This window comes from Rhinolophus sinicus, linkage group LG06, assembly GCF_036562045.2.
Source record: "Rhinolophus sinicus isolate RSC01 linkage group LG06, ASM3656204v1, whole genome shotgun sequence".
NCBI lineage: Eukaryota > Metazoa > Chordata > Mammalia > Chiroptera > Rhinolophidae > Rhinolophus > Rhinolophus sinicus.
Genome location: NC_133756.1, coordinates 161,383,676 through 161,401,454, shown reverse-complemented (window position 1 = coordinate 161,401,454; position 17,779 = coordinate 161,383,676). Strand labels below are relative to the sequence as shown.

The following is a 17,779-nucleotide window of genomic DNA, read 5'->3' as shown; positions in this document are numbered from 1 at the left end:
CACTAACTGGTCAGCACACTTTCCTAAAATAAAGGAAAGAAACTAACTTTTATTGTGACTCTACCATGTGCTATGTAGGCATTTTGATGTTTAGCCCTCATCCTCATAATACCTTTCCGAGGTACTACCATTTTTTCCAATTTACAGATGAAGCTCAGAGAGGTTAAGTACAGGCCTGAAGTCACACAGCTAATAGGTAAATAAGTCAAGACTTGAACTCAGGCCTCTGATTCCAAAACTTGTCACACCGTCCCATACTGCCAAATACATGTAATACTTATGGCTGCTCAGTTATTTCCAGTGTATTCTGTCACCATGAGGTAATAGAACATTCTTAAACAAGGAACTGGGAATCACTGATTTAATCCAAGCTGGGCTCATAACTAGCTGTGTGACCTAAAGGAAGTAGAAATTTTAAATAACTTGTTTTCTCATTTATAAAATAGTACACATACCACTATCCACTCAACAAATATTTCTTAAAACACTTACCACAGGCCTGCTACTATGTAGGATCACAGTAGGATCAAATGAAATGATGTTTCTAAAAGCACTATACATATTACTAAGCTGGGCAGTAATGTCATTCGTTTAATGTCATTAAAACCCTGGTGCCTGAAAGCGTCCTACTAACTTGAAGGGCCCGGAGGCAGGTGTTTCGGAAGCTGCTGCTGGTGCTGCCAGTCACGACGCTCATGATGGAATTCACAGCCACTGAGAGTGAGGCCTGCAGTTTCTGATGAGCCTGCAGAACGTAACAGGTGAGGGCAGGCAGCAGTTTATAATAATCCCAAGCTGCTGGTTCAGAGCATCCCAAAGGGACCAAAGATTTCAGAGCAGGATTTCAACAATTCTTCCCCCTCCATCAACAATAGTTACGGAGATCACGATATGTAAAGGACACTTAGGGACTGAAATAAGTAAAAAATGTTCTTTCATAGGGATGACTTATTGACATAGACACATTGAGAAAAGACAAGCAATGAGACATCGGGCCATAAAACACACTATTTAAAAACAAAAAGCTTTAAGCTTTGGTCTCTTAGTGTGGTTGTTTTCTCCCCTGAAAAGGGGGCCATATCAAGTAAGAAATGTGTTACTAAAACTATACAAGATGAAGGAATTCGGAAAGTAAGGTAAGAAGAGAAAGTGGTGTTGTAAGGGTTAGGGAATGGGGGGAAGAATGTAAGATTTAGTGAAGCAGTAGCTCCAGAAGTCTGTGTGGGAAAGGGAGATGTATAGATCAAGAAGAGGCGCATTATGAGCCATTTTTCTCTGTTATTTTCCCCCCATTTACTCAAATACATCTACGGGGAGGTAAAACTAAGCAAGATGGTTACAGTGACCCATCTAAGTTAAAGCTTGAGTTCCTAAGCTAGATGCAGTGCACGAGACCAGCCCAGGTGACGAAAGAGGAGAGGAAGAGGCATTACGGAAGGAAGGGGTCTCAGGCGCTGTCTGCCATATATTCTAGCTTTTTGTTAGAGTAGGAGAAAGGAAATGGTGCCTTTCTTGTTACCTTGGCAGCCTGGTGATGCTGCTCCAAAGCCTGGTCCACGGCAACCTGGATGGAATCTTGGACCACGCCATGGCTCTCCCTGAGGATGGCACTGAGATGAGTCATGAGCAACATGTGGACTCCTAAAGGGAGGGAGAATGTTGGTAGCCCTGAGTGAGCATGACTGCTTCTGCCCATCCACAGATAATTACTTTTATAGACAAAAAAAATCCCCAGCAACTTACAAACCCATCCAATTCCCATTTACAAATGAAAGCTCAGGAAAATTAAAGTGAAGAATGGCATTGTTTTTGAAGCAACAAATGAGGGGCTCTGCTTAATTCATATCAGAAACAGAAATCTATACCACATACTTTAAATGACGACTACTGCTAACGCCTCCTGGAGAGTGCGTCTAACCCTACTCCATTCCTATCTGAGCACCACTGCTGTGGTGAGCTACTGTTATTGCCAGTGTGTCAGTCCTGTCAGATACGCTGTGGTAGGGGAGAGGTTAAAACTCACAAAGATGACTCTGAGAACTGTTGGCATAAGGACTTACTAAATGGGGGCCTCTCTTTGATAAAGTAACCATAGGCACCACTGTTCAGCATCATTCAGAAAAGCTAACATGTGAGAGCAATGGGCAAAATACGTCATCAAACAATAGACTAGCACTGATGACCCTGATGTAACACAGGAAGACAAATTCAGTCTACAGAACACATGGAGAAAAGCCCCCTAATTAATCTTTCTTTTTTCAGTGTTTTTCTACTCTCCACTGGATAGGGTTCAAAGGTACCGTGGTGAAGCAGCCTAAGACTGGCTGGCTTTTCTCAGGACTGCATTAAAAATCAAGGCCGAAGAACATTTCTACCATGAGACACCATGATGCTTTCCTGGAAGGGAAGGTAATATCTGGTCTGCTCAAAAGGGGTCTGGAACGAGAGTCAGGAAAACATGGATTCTAGGATCAATTCTACCACCAACTAGTGGTGACCAAGTCACATCACTTTTCTCACTTCAGTACAGAAATGACTTTATATCACCTGCTCTCACAGGTGTGTTGTGCAAACTGGGATAATATATATGAAGAGTTTTGAAATGTACATTGGAATATTCAAAGGGAAAACATCACCACTGCTATAATATCATCTGGATTACTATTTTTTATAGTTTGGTCCTAAGAATAAGCTCAAGAAATCAGTTAGAACCCTTTTAAAAGCAGATGTTTAATTAAAAAGCTACAAGTTTGTTCCTTAAACTGTGGATAGTACCAGATGCCTTTAACGTTGTGGCAAAAGAACGAGTTAATCATAGAAAAGTTATCAAGACCAGGTTGGAGGAAGGCCAATTGAGTGATTTTTTAAAGACATGTGGAAACAGACTATAATTCTGTACAATCTGTTTCCTAAAAGGAGCTCTAGAGAAAGCTTTCAAGGATATAAGAAGAGGGGAGAAAGAAGATAAAATTACCGTATCTATATCTATAGAGCTATACCTACCCTCAACAGTGCATCTTCTTCAAAGGCTAGTCCTAAACTACCAGATGTGTAAGAAATTTTTAAAAGATACTATATTTATTAATGCAGTGATGTACTTCTATTTAATCCAATACTGTACAACTATCTGAGATACTGGTCTTTAGAGTCACACTAAACAGAGGTGTTTAAACGATCACGGTACAAGAATGATAAATAATACTGGTTCCTGAGGAATCTGAGTTCTTAAGGTATATGCTCAATAGGATTCAGAACATAGTACCAGACTTTACGTCATCCATGGGAAGACTGAATATGGTGTTTCCTTTAGCAGATCTGGGGGTGGGGGGTGGCAGAACCATGCCAGAGGGCAGCAGATCTTAAGTCTTAAAAGGGTCTTTAGACTTGGGAGGGCCTTTGATATCACCTAGTCTATCTGCCTTATGATAAATGCATGAAACGGAGGATCAGATGATTAATGCGACTTCCCAAAAATCACTGAGGAATTTGGTAGCAGAACTGAAATTAAACCCAGGTCTCTTGATTCTACCCTGAAGTATGAAGCTGCTTCTCTCCTCAGCCTCTACCATGTGCAGGCTGGGAAATAACCTTAGGCATCCTCACCTTTGACTTCCTTGCTGGAAGCCTCATTAGTTTGGGTCTCTTCTCTGTTCCCATTCCAGGGCCTTAATGAATGGAACAGTGGGGCACCAGAGAACACCAGCTCCTCAACAGAGTTGCCAGCCAGAGCCCAGGAAAGCCGTGCTTCTCTCCTAAAGAATATATACATGTTGGGGAAATGGGTGGCATGGAAAGCAGGCAGCAGGAAGAATCCCACAGCTGACAATGGTTTGTTCAACAAATAGTTGGCACCAGCCAGTGAGCTCTTCTGATCTGGGGTTGTAAGCTCATTTCTCTTATGACTCAGTGGGAGCAGGGCCACATCAAACAGCACTGGAAAGCCTGAGAGTAGAATCCCAAGAAAAAGTACCAGCCCACAGAGAATGGAGAACACAGAAACATACGAGAAGCACCAAAAAGGAGGCCAGGAAGCTTTTCCCAGAAGTTTATAAACTCTACTTGCTGCTGCCCTCACAGTTTAGAAGGGCATTGAGAAACACTTAAATTTATATCCCAGGGTTTACTGGATTAAAATGCATAAGTCAACTCATACTCAGTGGTTTTCAAACTTTTCTATATTTAAGTATCACCTGAGAACCTTGTCAAAAATGCAGATTATTGAGCCCTGCCAGGTTGTTTACATTGTAGCAAAAGAATGAGTTAATCCTTGGCCCCAAAAGCTGCACATTTTCAAACATCCCAGGTGATTCTGTTGCATGTATTTCACGGACCACAAAACAGTGAAGTCACTGCTTTACCTCTAACAGAGAGAACCTTTGTGATGACAGGTTATTACCCATCTGTTGGAAAACACCACAGGCTTCCCTTGGATGCCTAAGCAAGGATCGTTTCTCCCTTGCAGAGGCTGTGTGGCAATCACATAAAACCATTCATACCAATACACTCCCACACCTCCTTATGTTGTATTTAAGATGTTGCATCAAGGTCAAGAAAGGCTAATAACATCTCTTGATTCCACCTAGAAAAGCAGAAGGGCAGTGAAGAGTTCTCAAGCCTGAGAAGCTTTAAAAAGATTCTGATACCTGAGCCTCACTTCAGTTCAAGGAAATCAGAATCTCTGAGGGTGAGGTTTGGGCATTTTTGAGAAGCTCCGCAGGTAATATTACTATATTGTGCAGCTAAGGCTGAGAACCACCCATCTAAGGTAATGTACTCTGTAGGGAGCATTATAGGAAGTGTCTGCTGATTTGTGGTCAATTGAATCTGAAAATATCATTTAAGTGATGCTTCAACATACAGATCTTTTCCATAGAGCATATAATTCAATTTATTTAAGCAAGGTTTTTCGAATAGAAATTCATCATTTTACAAAAATATATCTAATTCAGATACGTGCACCATATAAAGTCACCCTTTCTTTATTCTCTTAACAGTTAAGCACAGCAGAGTTGGCGGCCCCGTTCTCCTATACCTACCCCAGAGCTCCATTTGCTGGACTGGAAATCCACTGTGGAAATCCACAAAGAGAATAAGCAGCAGAGTTTGTCCCTGAGGGTCCACATGTTGAGACCGATCCCCCTCACTGGATTCCACCTGATAACTCACATCTGGAAGCACCAAATCTAGGGGACAAGTTATTGCATAGTATTCTAAGATAAGTGAAGCTCTCAAAATGCTAACTGAATAAAGAACCTACCTCAACAAAGAAGGATCTGAGATAGACCTAAATTTGAACACTCCCTTCTCCTGAATCTGTTTCTCTATCCACAGGATGGAAGACAATAGTGATTCACAGGAAGAGCATCAAAATAACAACTAGGTGTGCAAAATGCAAACCAAACAGCGCTCTCAGCATTTACTGAGAAGCATTATACAATCAATTCATACATTCCTGTACAACTTTCGAAGGTAGGTATTGCGAGGAAGAAGCAGAGGTCAGTTAAACCTGAGGAGTGATAATGGTAACAGCTAAGTTATATTGAATGTTTACTTCATGCCATGTACCGTATTAAATTCTTCTCATGTACTATCTTAACAGCTAGACTTCACAACAACACTATGGCGTAGGACCTAGTCTTCTGCCCTTTTACAGATAAAGGAAGAGGCACAGACAGGTTAAATATGGTGCCCAATGTGAGAGTAAATGGTGTAACTGTTTTAGGCTGACTCCAAGTCTGTGCTTTTAACCACAATACTGTATGCTATTTGTATTCCCAAGTAACCTGATGCCCTATGGTCATTTTCTAGCACCTTGATCCTTTAGAATACAATCAGGATAGTCCTAAATTCCATCCAGATCCATATAGAAAAGTGTCTCCATGTGGATCCTGATTCTGTCCTTTAGAGTAATGAGGGGGTGAGATGAGGGGAAATTTTATATATTATTCATTCCTAAAGTTAACTGAGAAAGTTCAGGCATCACAAATTGGCAAAAAAGTGAAGGAAACCAACAAAGCATGAAAATAAAAATGAACAAGTAAAGGAAATAAGGAGAGTCCTAGAGATTAAAAAAATCCTGATGGTATGACATCCTGTTAAGACCAAACATTTTTTCTCCACAAAACCATTTATCAACAGAGACCCTGTCCACAGACAACCTCCTTTCATTCTGGAATAACTGCCTAGTTCAGAAAAGAGCCTTATCCCAAGGCTTGCTTCCTAGACAAAGATTCTATCATTCCCCCGAGACACTGCCCCATCCCAGGAGGTTTCAATCTTCTCATGCTTCACAACTCTAGGATACCTCTTCCCTACTGGTCGTCTTCCTCAAGATCCAATCGACCAGACTACCTTCTAAATGTCAAAGAATTCTAGCTAACAACAGTCCAACTCAAGAGTGTAAACCTCCTAGATATCAGCGCATGGTTGCATATCCTATTTCCCAGCTTTATTTGTTAGTCCAGTTTTTAAGTGTTCAACTTTCAGCATGACTTACCCAAAGCTAATGTGGTGAGACACTACATGAATATTCCAGCCAGTTTCCTAGGCTTATTACCATATGGTTTATACTCTTGCCTTGTATTTATGTGGTGTTTAAGTTTTTTCTAAGTAATCTTTTGTGGATTTTCTCATCTCATTAGGAAATACTTCTCTTCCACAATAATTCAAAGATGTAATTGCTCCTTTACTAACCTTTCTAAAACCCCCGAGTTGACAGATTAAGGTACAACAGAAACCCTCTGAACAAAGTCCCTAGAAGATGAAGGCCCACTGACTACTTCAAGAGGACCAGGAATATAGGAGACAAAAGAGGAAGTGAGAGAACTAGCATCAACTTGTAATGCAAAAAACGGTTAGGCTCTGATGGGGCTTTGTCTCTTGACACCTGTTTGCCTCACTCCAACTGGACTCTCAAATCTGGCCAGACTCCCATCTGCAACCTCCAGCCTAAACCATCAGTCACTGGGTCCTCTTTTTATACACACCTGTTATTTGTATTTCCTTGCATTTCTCTAATATTCTCCAGTTTTCTTTATTCCTTTGCAAAGAGAGGGAAATATACCTCTATCCAAATTGAGATCCAAATTGGGCACCACACACAAATGGTATTTCTTCCAGTCTATGAAATAAGAGGTATCTTTGAAGACAGTAGTGGTTGGCTGCTCCTGGCTTGGCAATGTCAGAGGCAGACCTGACGGTCCATACAGAAATATGTATAGGTGCTAAAGAAAACGGCCAAATTTTAGGACTTTTTATGACTAAGTACTCATTTGCATAAAACAAACAACACTAATCTGGTTAGTAAAATAAACTAGTGTGCTAGGCGATTATGTATTAAGTCTTTTGCACATTGAAGACAGATGTCAGGTACCAGAGACAGATCCGTTAGAATCCTCAGAAATTTATTCTGGGCTTAATGAGAGTGAGCTACAGGTCTAGTTCTGGGACAATTCATTCTTTATTCATCCTACTCATTCAATCATAGATTTTAGTGGTACCCCAGGCTAAACACTACTAAGTTCTGGGGATACAAAGATGACTATCCTGATTTAATACCTACCTTCAAGTTATATTTATAATATAGGAGACACATATAAAAACCAGTAAACTGTAATACAGCGTGACATATGCTAGAAGTATATACAGAGGAATATTTTCCAGTAAGTATTTGAGTTTATTCAGATTGAGAAGGAAACTTTCTCACCTTCTCTAACCCTATTCTCCAACCAAGACAAAGAGCAGGCCCCTGAAATTGTTTCCTTCTCTTGACTTCCCATTCCCACTCTCATCTTCCCTCTAATCCAAGGTTTCTCAATCTCGGCACTATTGACACTTTAAACCAGATGATTATTTGTTGTGTGTGTGTGTGTGTGTGTGTGTGTGTGTGTGTTTGGGAGGGGGGCTGTCCTATGCATTGTAGGATGTTCAGCAGAATCCCTGGCCTCCACCTACTAGGTGCCAGTAGTAAAAGCCTCCTCTCCATTCATGACAATCAAAAATGTCTCCAGATGTTGCCAGAGACGTTGTCATCTAAAGGCAAAATTACCCAGTTAAGAATCACTGCCTAACCTTTTTTGTCCCCTGAATGAAGGCTAAAGAGACCAGAATATATTTCTTCCTTTATATTTCTTTTTTTCATCTCTTTAAAAATAGAGTACATACAAGGCATTAAGTGTGAAGATTAAAATTCTTACTGTAGGTACTGGGGTATTATGGTAGGTCACAACAGAACAAAGGTTGGCGGTGCCCATAAATGAAGTCTCCATCACACATCCAAGGACATGAATGAAAGCCAACACATTTATCGTTTAGAGCCAAAGGAGCTATGAGATGCTGCAAACTCAGAATAAGAATATCTGAAGAGTCAAAATGTGTGACTGTCTTTTAATTGGGTTATTTAACTGTTTACATTTAATATGAATACTGCTATGGTTGGGTTTAAACCTACCATCTTGTTATTTGTTTTCCATTTGTTCCTAGTATTCTGTTTTCTTTTTCCTCTTTTTTATTTTTTTGCATTGGGTATTTTTTTTAAATAATTCCATTTATCCCCCTTTTTGCTCATTAGTTATAACTATTTATTGTATTAACTTGGGGATTGCTTTAGGCTTTATAATATACAACTTTAACTTATCACACTCTACCTTCAAGTGACCTTATAACAGTTCACACACATGTGGTACGAGAACCTTTCAACAATATACTTCCATTTCTCCCCTCCTGGCCATTGTGTTATTGTTACACATTTTATTTCCTCATATGTTATAAGCCTCACACACTGTTGTTATTTTTGCCTAAAATTGTCAATTATCTTTTAAGATTCTTTAAATTGGGCAAAAATCTTTCAGATCTACCCAAATAACTATTTCTAGAAGCACCACTTCTAGTGCTCTTCTTTACTTGTACAGATCCAGAATTCCATCTGGTATCATTTTCCTTATGCCTAAAGGATTCCCTCTAACATTTCTTATAACACAGGTGTGCTAGTGATGAAGTCTGTTGTCTTTTGTGTGTCTGAAAAATCTTTATTTTGCCTTCATTTTTGAAAAATATTTTCTCTGGGAATAGAATTCTAGGTTAACAGTTTTTGTTTTTGTTTTTCCTTTCATTACTTTAAAGATGTTGCTCCACTTTCTTCTAGCTTACACTGTTTCCAATGAGAAATCTGCTGTAATTCTTTTCTTTATTCCTCTATATGTAAATTTATCTTTTTCATCTCCAACTGTTTTTAAGATTTTATTCTTTATCACTGGCTTTAAGCAATTTGATTATGATGTGTCTTGGTATAATTTTCATCATGTTTCTTGTGCTTAAGGTTTGTTAATCTTCTTGGACCTGCAGGTTTATAGTTTTTTATCAAATTTGGAAAATCTGGGGACATTATTTCCTCAAATATTTTATCTGCCTTCCTTCCCTTTAGGACCCCAATTACACATCCCTGAATTAGGCCACTTCAAGTTATTCCACAGTTCACTGATGCTCTGTTCATTTTTTTTTTTTCAAGTCTTTTTCTGTTTCATTTTAGGTAGCTTCTACTGCTATGTCTTCAAATTCACTAATCTCTTCTTCTGCAATGTGTAATTCTTATCCATTGTATTTCTGTCCTAAAAACTGTAGTAATTTTTATCTCTAGAAGTTAAATTTGTGCCTTTTTTATATCTTCCATGTCTTTACTTAGTATGTTCAATCTTCCTCTCTCTTCTTGAACATATGGAATAAAGTTATACCTGTTTTAATGTCCTTATTTACTAATTCTATCATCTGTGTCATTTCTGGGTAGGTGTTTATTGATTGATTTCTCCTTCTTCATTACGGGTCCTATTTTCCTGCTTTTTTGCATGCCAAGTAATTTTTTATTGGATGCCCAGCATTGTGACGTTTACCTTATTGGGTGTAATAAATAAATATTCTTGAATTATTTTTCTGGGTCACTATAGAGTTACTTGGAAGCAGTCTGAGCCTGTGGGTCTTACTTTTAAGCTTCGTTAGGTGGGAGCAGAGAAGCCTGTAAGTTACAGTTAACTTTTCTTTACTACCCGGGCAAACCCTTCTTTAGGATTCCACCTGATGCCTCGATGCCTTGTGAAATATGAGGTTTTCCACCCTCCCCTCCTGGTCAAAACAGAAACTATTTCCAGCTCTGGGCACACTCCAGGCAGTCTCCTCTGTCTGGAGACAGGTTCTCCTCTGTCTGCATTTCTCACCTCTTAAGTACTCATTTCTGTAAATCCGACCTGCCTAGACCTCTCTGAACTCGGAACTTTGCCTCCTCAACTCAACCATGTTTTCAGTTGTTCAACCTGGAAGGTTAAATCCAGTCCCTGCTATTCACCATGGCTAGAAGTAAAAGTTTCTAAATCCTTTTGACATATCTTATTGGCCTTTGATAGTTTCCTGGCTTTTTGGCCCAACAAGATACCCTGCTTGTCTTGTACATTTCTACTTTAGATCTAGAATTAGTCAATCCTCTTTTAGTGAGCAATGGTATTTAGAGAACATATTTTAGGTACTACGAGTGCTCTTTGCTTCAAGGTTTTTTTCAGCAGACAGAGCTAAAGAAATACATAATTTTAAAAGTCAGAAAACTGGTGATTAACACTGGTATTTTCAATTTCACTTTAAGAGTCTTTCTCAATTTTTTTCATTTCTTTGAATGTATACTCATATATGTATCTTCTATCTTATGCTGAAATTTTTTATTCCTAACAATGTTACCATAATTACTTGTTTGTTTCATACTAAGTATGCATACAATAATTTTGATATAATACTAATATTAATACTAAGAATCAAGACCACTGAATGAATTTTAAGAGTTCTTTGCAATTCATTTCATCCTTAGAGTATATCCCATCAAGAATGTAAGTCAAAACACTGTTATAAAGTCAGTTGAATTAATCCATCTTACTGTATGGATTATGACATTAATGTAATTTACAGGTGGGTTCACTACCATTTACTTTGAGGGACATTTTTACGGGGTATGGAATCTAGTCGATGATTATTTTATTTCAAGGCATTAACACTATTATTCTACTACTTTGAATTGCTATGAAGTTAGCTGTCAATTTATTTCTCTTTTGAAGATAATCTGTCTTTCCCTGGCTGATTTTAAGATTTTTCTCTTTGTCTTTGATCTTTTACAGGGATAGATATCTTTTTATTTATCCTGCTTGATTGTTGAGCTTTTAAATCTGTTTTAATTGCTTTAGTCACTAACTCTTCAAATGTTGTTTCTGCCCCATTTTCTCTCTCTTTTCTAAAGGTTTTTCTAAAATTGGGATATAAAAATTCATTTTCAAAGACAACTGTATGGTTTCTATCATCAAAAGGATATGGAAACTGAAGAAATCCTACTCAGCTGGTTGGAAAAAGCCCTCGGGCAGGGACACAGGGCAGCAGCTGGGGTCAGTATCAGCTCTCCCAACAAGCCCATGCCAGCCACGTCATCAGGGATGAAAAGCACTACTGGATGTCCCAGCACAGGGTGGATTCTGATGCAGAGTAATCCAGTTGTACCAAATTTTGGTCTACTGTCAAAAAACAGGTAAGATAAATTTAGCTTTTTACTTCTTAAGAAACTATATTTAAAAGGGCATTCAAAATTTCTTTTATAACCTCTAGCATATGCATAACCATATCACCTGCCATATCAGTTTTGTTGGAATAAGTAACTTGTGTCCCACTCAGGGAATCACAAGCAATAGAAAGAGTAGACAAATGGGCATTTCAGGAATAGTATCATGGCTCCTGCTTTTGCTACCACTAACGGACCTTTTCCTCTCTCTCTAAACTAATCAGGTCACCCAGAGTCATGTGTCCACAAACATTGGCTCAGAAGCTTAAACTCTTTCAGTAAATCTATGATAATGAGCTATCTATCTGTAAGGAATGTATGCAACTAGAAGATTACTAAAGAAAGATCTGTGGTGGGGTTTTTGTTTCCTGCACATATTAAAGAACAAAAAATATTCTAATCTCAGGTATAATTTTGAGCAAGAGTAAGAAAACAGACTAAAAAACCCTGGGCAGTCTCTTCAAGCCTTAAGATCCTTTGACTACCAGTGCTGATTCAGAGCGTATAAATGAAGGCAAAAACTACTGAATAAAGAATAAATTAGTTGGACTTAAACATAAGCTACGTTTTTTTCTTGCTCTAATTAACGTTCACTTTGAATTCGGTGGTAGTCGGATAGCACAGGAAGGCAAGGCAGAGGGTTCTGTCTATCCCATATTATGTATTACCTCCTCCATGGATTTTTTTTCTTTTTTTTCAGTCTAAAGAAGATGGAGATAGGGAGAGAGATGATTTCCAAACCTATGCATTCCATGCAAAATGCTGATGCGTGAACCATAATACACCAAGAATTCCTTTGTAGTCATAATATATAGCTCTCTGTCCAAGAGTTCAAGTAACCTTTTAAATTCAATCCTCTCTTCTCATGTCTAAGTGGGATTGGAATTAGCAGGGTACATTTTTTTTCATCTGCAGAAGGAAATAAGGCATGGAGAGGACAAGTGACATGTCCTCAAGTCGATCAGAATATATTCAAGGAGTCAGGAATAATAATAGTTTTCAATACAAAGAGCTTAAAAGTTTTACTTTCACTTTTCTTACAGAGAATCTGACATTTGGCACTAAGAAATGACAGGTGAGACCATTTTCAATTTCTACCCACATTCATACTCATAATAGGAGAGGAAAACATGGAGAGGGACAACAACGCTTTACCCCTTTACCTCACATAATGCTGAGAGTCTATGACAAGAGCAATTCCATTCGACAGGTTCAAAGTGGGTTCATTTTCTGCCCTGCAAAGTAAAGAAAAGCTAAGCCATATCTCAAATATTCTAAAACCAATGTCTGCCTGATACAAATTTTTGTATGTGACTACTATCACCTCCAGAGATTACTGGAATTCAATAACCAATTAACCACAGGGAAATGGCAATTTTTAAGTTCACCCACTCTAGTGACAGGGAACAACACAAAAGGTTTAGATGAATCTATTTACTTATTAAAAGATAATATAGAATAAGAAAATGTGGGGGCCTCAGAATATTAGTTTCAAAGTGACTTTGGGTCAATAAATCAAACTGTGAACCTACTAGAAATAGGACAACAATGACAGAAAAGCTGTAGAGCCATGACATAAACTTAAGCCATGGATTTGAAGACTTACTCAAAGATTTCCGTAGAGAGGATTCCATTCACCCTTACACTGAAATTAAATCTAATCTGCAAAATAAATGGCATGTGAGTTTAACATGAACCAGGATAGATTAAAAACTTCCATACTCAATTCCTAAATCACCTTTTTATATAATCTTTTCTTCACTTGCACTATCCCTAAACATAATTAACATTTGTCTGTGTTCAAATTCTCCATCGTAAATATACTGAATCCTACACTACAATTCCAAGTAGTCATAAATTATCAGGAAATCCTACCCTCTTGTCCTCTGCTGTTCTCCCAATGTTATCTCTTCTCTCCCTTCTTAAAGAAACTATCAATTTTCTCTCTATTCTTTCCATTGTTTTCATACATGGAACATTCCATGCTTTTTTCTCCCCCTGCCGCCATCTGAATTTTATGTCCTCCCCCCAATTTACTTCACTGTTGTAATTTTTTTCCTACCTTTAACCTATATTTCTTTCTATATCACATAATGCTTAATAAGGGACTCTAGAGTCAGTCTGTGTTCAAATCCTGGCTCTGTGAGTTCTTTAACCTCTGTACCATTGGTTCCTCAGCTATAAAAATGGGGAAGATGATGATGATGATGATGATGATGATAAAACCCACTTCCTGAGTGATGTTATAAGGATTGGCTGAGTGTGTGGAGAGCACCTAGAATAGCGATTGGCAAATAATAAGCATTGAACCCTATGGACAATAGAAAAACTGGGAAGCTAACAAGTGAAAAAAAGGAGACGTTATACAGCATACTTAACTGTGTGTATATTTATAGACATATCTAACTACAGATAATAAAAAAATTTTTGCTCTCCAAAGTTCAAAGTACTTTATCAAAAGTCCTTATTTGCTTTTATTGTCACTTTAGAAATGAAGAAGATAATCAGCAAGGTTTATTATCCAGGTTTAATAAAAAATATTAAATACAGAGGAGGGAAAAGAAGTACCCAAAGTGATACAATAAAACAGTAAAGAAGTGAAAATAATAACCCAAAAGAAAGCTCTTTCTTTATCCAAGGGCTCTCAATTATGTCACATGACCAACATCAAGACTGCCTTAGGGACATAGACACCAAATCTATTCAATAAAAGTTGTAATTATGGTCATTAAAAGAAAGAGAACCAACCACATCCTTCCATGTTTTTACAGAGTAGAGTTCTCTTGAAAACATATGACTTAAATAAGAGAATCATTATTATGCAAAACAACAGCTTACCTTAGGGTGCACCATGACTATTTTTCGTAAAAAATTCTTTATAACCAGACTATCTGTCATCAAAGTTCTGGGCTTTTCATCAACCTGTAACAACACAACAAAACATCCACCACACATGCACAAACCCAAGAGCACAAATTAATTAAATTATGGTATTTCTCCCTATAAAAGTAACTACACCTCAGAAAGCTTTTCAGACATCTAAGGGGGGAACATCTCTGGGTCTGAGAATTGGACACAAAAGGGAATCTAATAGCCACCACTTATCAGGTTAAAGTACCTATTTCATGGAACTTCTGGAGACCGATGGAGAATGATCAGAGTAAAACCTACAATCTAAAAACCACCCTTTGGAACAAATTTAAGAGTAAGACTGGGGCTGAGAAGAGTAACTATCTGAATTCTACCATCCTAATGTGAATCAATCTGTATTAAGAATATGAGTGGAGTCATACATGGAATCTAAAGAACTGAATAAATGAGCAAAGTAAACAGAATTAATCTCAGAGATATAGAGGAAAAACTGATGGTTGCAGCCCGGCCCAGTGGCTCAGGCGGTTGGAGCTCCGTGCTCCTAACGCCAAAGGCTGCCGGTTCGAGATCCACATAGGCCAGTGAGCTCTCAAACACAAGGTTGCCGGTCCGACTCCCACAAGGGATGGTGGGCTGTGTCCCCTGCAACTAACAACGGCAACTGGACCTGGAGCTGAGCTGCGCCCTCCACAACTAAGATTGAAAGGACGACTTGACTTGGAAAAAGCCTTGGAAGTACACACTGTTCCCCAATAAAGTCCTGTTTCCCTTCCCCAATTAAATAAACAAAACAAAATAAAAACCTGATGGTTGCTAGATGGGAAGGGGGTGGGGATGAGGGAGAAGGGGAGTGGATTAGAAAGCACAAATTGGTAACTATAATATTGCCACGGGGATATGAGAGACAGTTTGGGGAATACAACCAATAATGTTGTAAAGATTTTGTAGGGTATCAGATGGGTACATGTCTTATTAGGGAGACCACTTCATGGACAGTGTAGATGTCTGACCACTGCACTGTACACTTGAAGCTGAATAATACTATAATTTAATATATATATAGTCCCAGGATATGGAGTACAGCATAGGGAATAGAGTCAATGGAATTGTAACAGATACATACGATGTCAGAGGGGCAATAGATTGGGGGAGAGGGGTTATCACTTTGTGAGGGGTGAAATGTCTAACAATTACATTGTTTTGTACACCTGAAACTAAAAAAAAAAAAAAAAGGAGCAGACACTAAAAGGAACCTATTTTTGAATGTCAATTCATTCTTCCAAACATTTAATTTTTAGGAAAACTGTAAAGCAAAAAGCTCAAAAGCCAGAAGACCTGTGTTCTAGTATTGGCTCTGTAAAATATTCTTACATAACCATGAAAGAAAAAGCACTTAACTGCTCTGGACCTTATTTCCTAATCTGCAAAAGATGGATAAAACTTTCCCTTTTTACTTCACAGAACTGTTTTAAGGATCAAATAATAATCTGAAAGTATATGTTGTACATAACAATAATAGATACCACTTGCTGAATGCCTACTGTGTAGAAAGCATTGTGCAGGTGCTATATATACATTACCTAACAATAATACTGGAGGGAGGTATTATTATCCTCTCTTTGTAGATTAAACAATAACAACAAAGTTCATAAAAGTTAAGCAACTTGCCTCAGGTCACTGAGCTGTTCAGTGACAGAACCAGAATTTGACCCTAAAACCAACAGTTCATGCTCTTTCCAATACACCCTGAGACCTCCCTACAAATATAATAAGGTTTACCATCCAATGAGGGCTTTCTCTATTCTAGGAATGGTGCTAAAGTATCTTACTTATATTACCTCATTTATTCCTCACAAAAACCCTATTAAGGTATAATATATAACCCACATTTTCTGGATGAAAAAAAGTGAGTCTCAAAGAGGTTAAACAACTTTCCCAAGGTTACCTACTCTGGTTCCAAAGCTTTAGTATTGACCATTTTCCTATACTGACTCACTATATTTAATATAGTGTCCCTAAAACCAAAGTTAGAAAGGGTCTCCCAGAAAATGGAGAAATGCAGGAGAATGAGAAGAATAGTCAGAAATCAGCAAGTTCTTATTGGTGGCTCAGAGAATACAGAGCCATGTACTAGGTACATACTAAAGAAAGAAAAAAGAAAGTTCCAAACTCAAAATCTTATAATATGATAAAGAAGAAACATGCAAATAGCTAATAAAGAAGAATAAATTATGATACTTTTTCTAAGTATACTGAAAAAGAGATCAAGAACTGTGCAATTAGAAAAAAATATTAGAAACAATTATTAGAAAAATGGATGAGAATTATTAGAAAATTCCGGAAACAAATCTAGAATTATTCATACACATAAATAGTAGTAATTAAATGATAACTGCAGTACACATATCATAGTCACATCCTTCATTAAAAAATTTTTATTAGAGGTGACCAGTTAGCTCAATTGGTTAGAGCGCGGTGCTCTTAACAACAAGGTTGCCAGTTCAATCCCCACATGGGTCACTGTGAGCTGCGCCCTCCATAACTCGATTGAAACAACTACTTGACTTGGAGCTGATGGGTCTTGGAAAAACACACTTAAATAAATGTTTAAAAAAAATTCATTATAAAATGCTCAAATAGTTGAAAAGCAATGGTCTCTTAAAAGCATTTACTATACTTAACACTTCCAAAACAACTTCTTGGAACAGTTTCAAATTTCTGTAACCTTGGTGATTATAGGGTGTATCATAGAAAGGGCTAATTATATCTAGCAGTAAGGCACTCAAATCAGTGAAAGTTCTCTGAGCAGCTACCAGAGAGGGGCTACAATTAATAATGATGAGAGCTACCATTTACTGAACACCTGCTATACAACAAGCAGTTTATATGCAAGCAGAAAATACCCCCATTTTACTGATGAGGATAATGAGACCAAATAAACCGATTAATTTGGTCACACAAGGTCACACATAGCTTAGTTAAGTGGCAGAACTGGGATTCAAACCTAGATCTGACTAACTCCAAAACCCACATTTCACTACACAATGCTGCCTCTCCAAAGAATGTTCATTTTCTATGCGTATGGCTCCTGGAATGGAACATTATATAATCTATCATTATTTTTTTAAGGATCCTGACGGGCAATGCTTATGTATGACTACTGAATATATGTATTTATTCACTTATAAAACACTTAATGCAGCTTATTATGTACCTGGGCCTACAGATATAAATAAAATAATCTCTGAATTTGACGAGTTCACAGTTACGTAGAAGAGGAATACAAATAAATTTATATGACAATGAAAAGTTTTATGATTTAGATATATA

At 37.9% G+C, this 17,779-nt stretch overlaps 1 protein-coding gene across 3 annotated transcripts in view; it reads right to left on the bottom strand.

Annotated features, from left to right (window-relative positions):
- The window catches only part of TOP6BL (TOP6B like initiator of meiotic double strand breaks), a 61,474-nt gene that overhangs the window by 19,772 nt on the left and 23,923 nt on the right, over nt 1–17,779 (bottom strand). The window contains exons 4-11 of one of the 3 annotated variants that reach the window (XM_019737676.2): nt 14,417–14,500; nt 13,185–13,240; nt 12,742–12,813; nt 11,339–11,534; nt 7,064–7,214; nt 5,037–5,183; nt 1,520–1,641; nt 635–745 (exon numbers count right to left, since the gene is read on the bottom strand). In XM_019737676.2, coding sequence (XP_019593235.2) covers nt 635–745; nt 1,520–1,641; nt 5,037–5,183; nt 7,064–7,214; nt 11,339–11,534; nt 12,742–12,813; nt 13,185–13,240; nt 14,417–14,500 — 939 coding nt within the window. Of the gene's footprint in view, nt 1–634; nt 746–1,519; nt 1,642–3,603; nt 3,753–5,036; nt 5,184–6,986; nt 7,040–7,063; nt 7,215–11,338; nt 11,535–12,741; nt 12,814–13,184; nt 13,241–14,416; nt 14,501–17,779 lie in introns of all 3 variants that reach the window. The other 2 variants (XM_074336754.1, XM_074336753.1) reach the window with 2 other exon arrangements.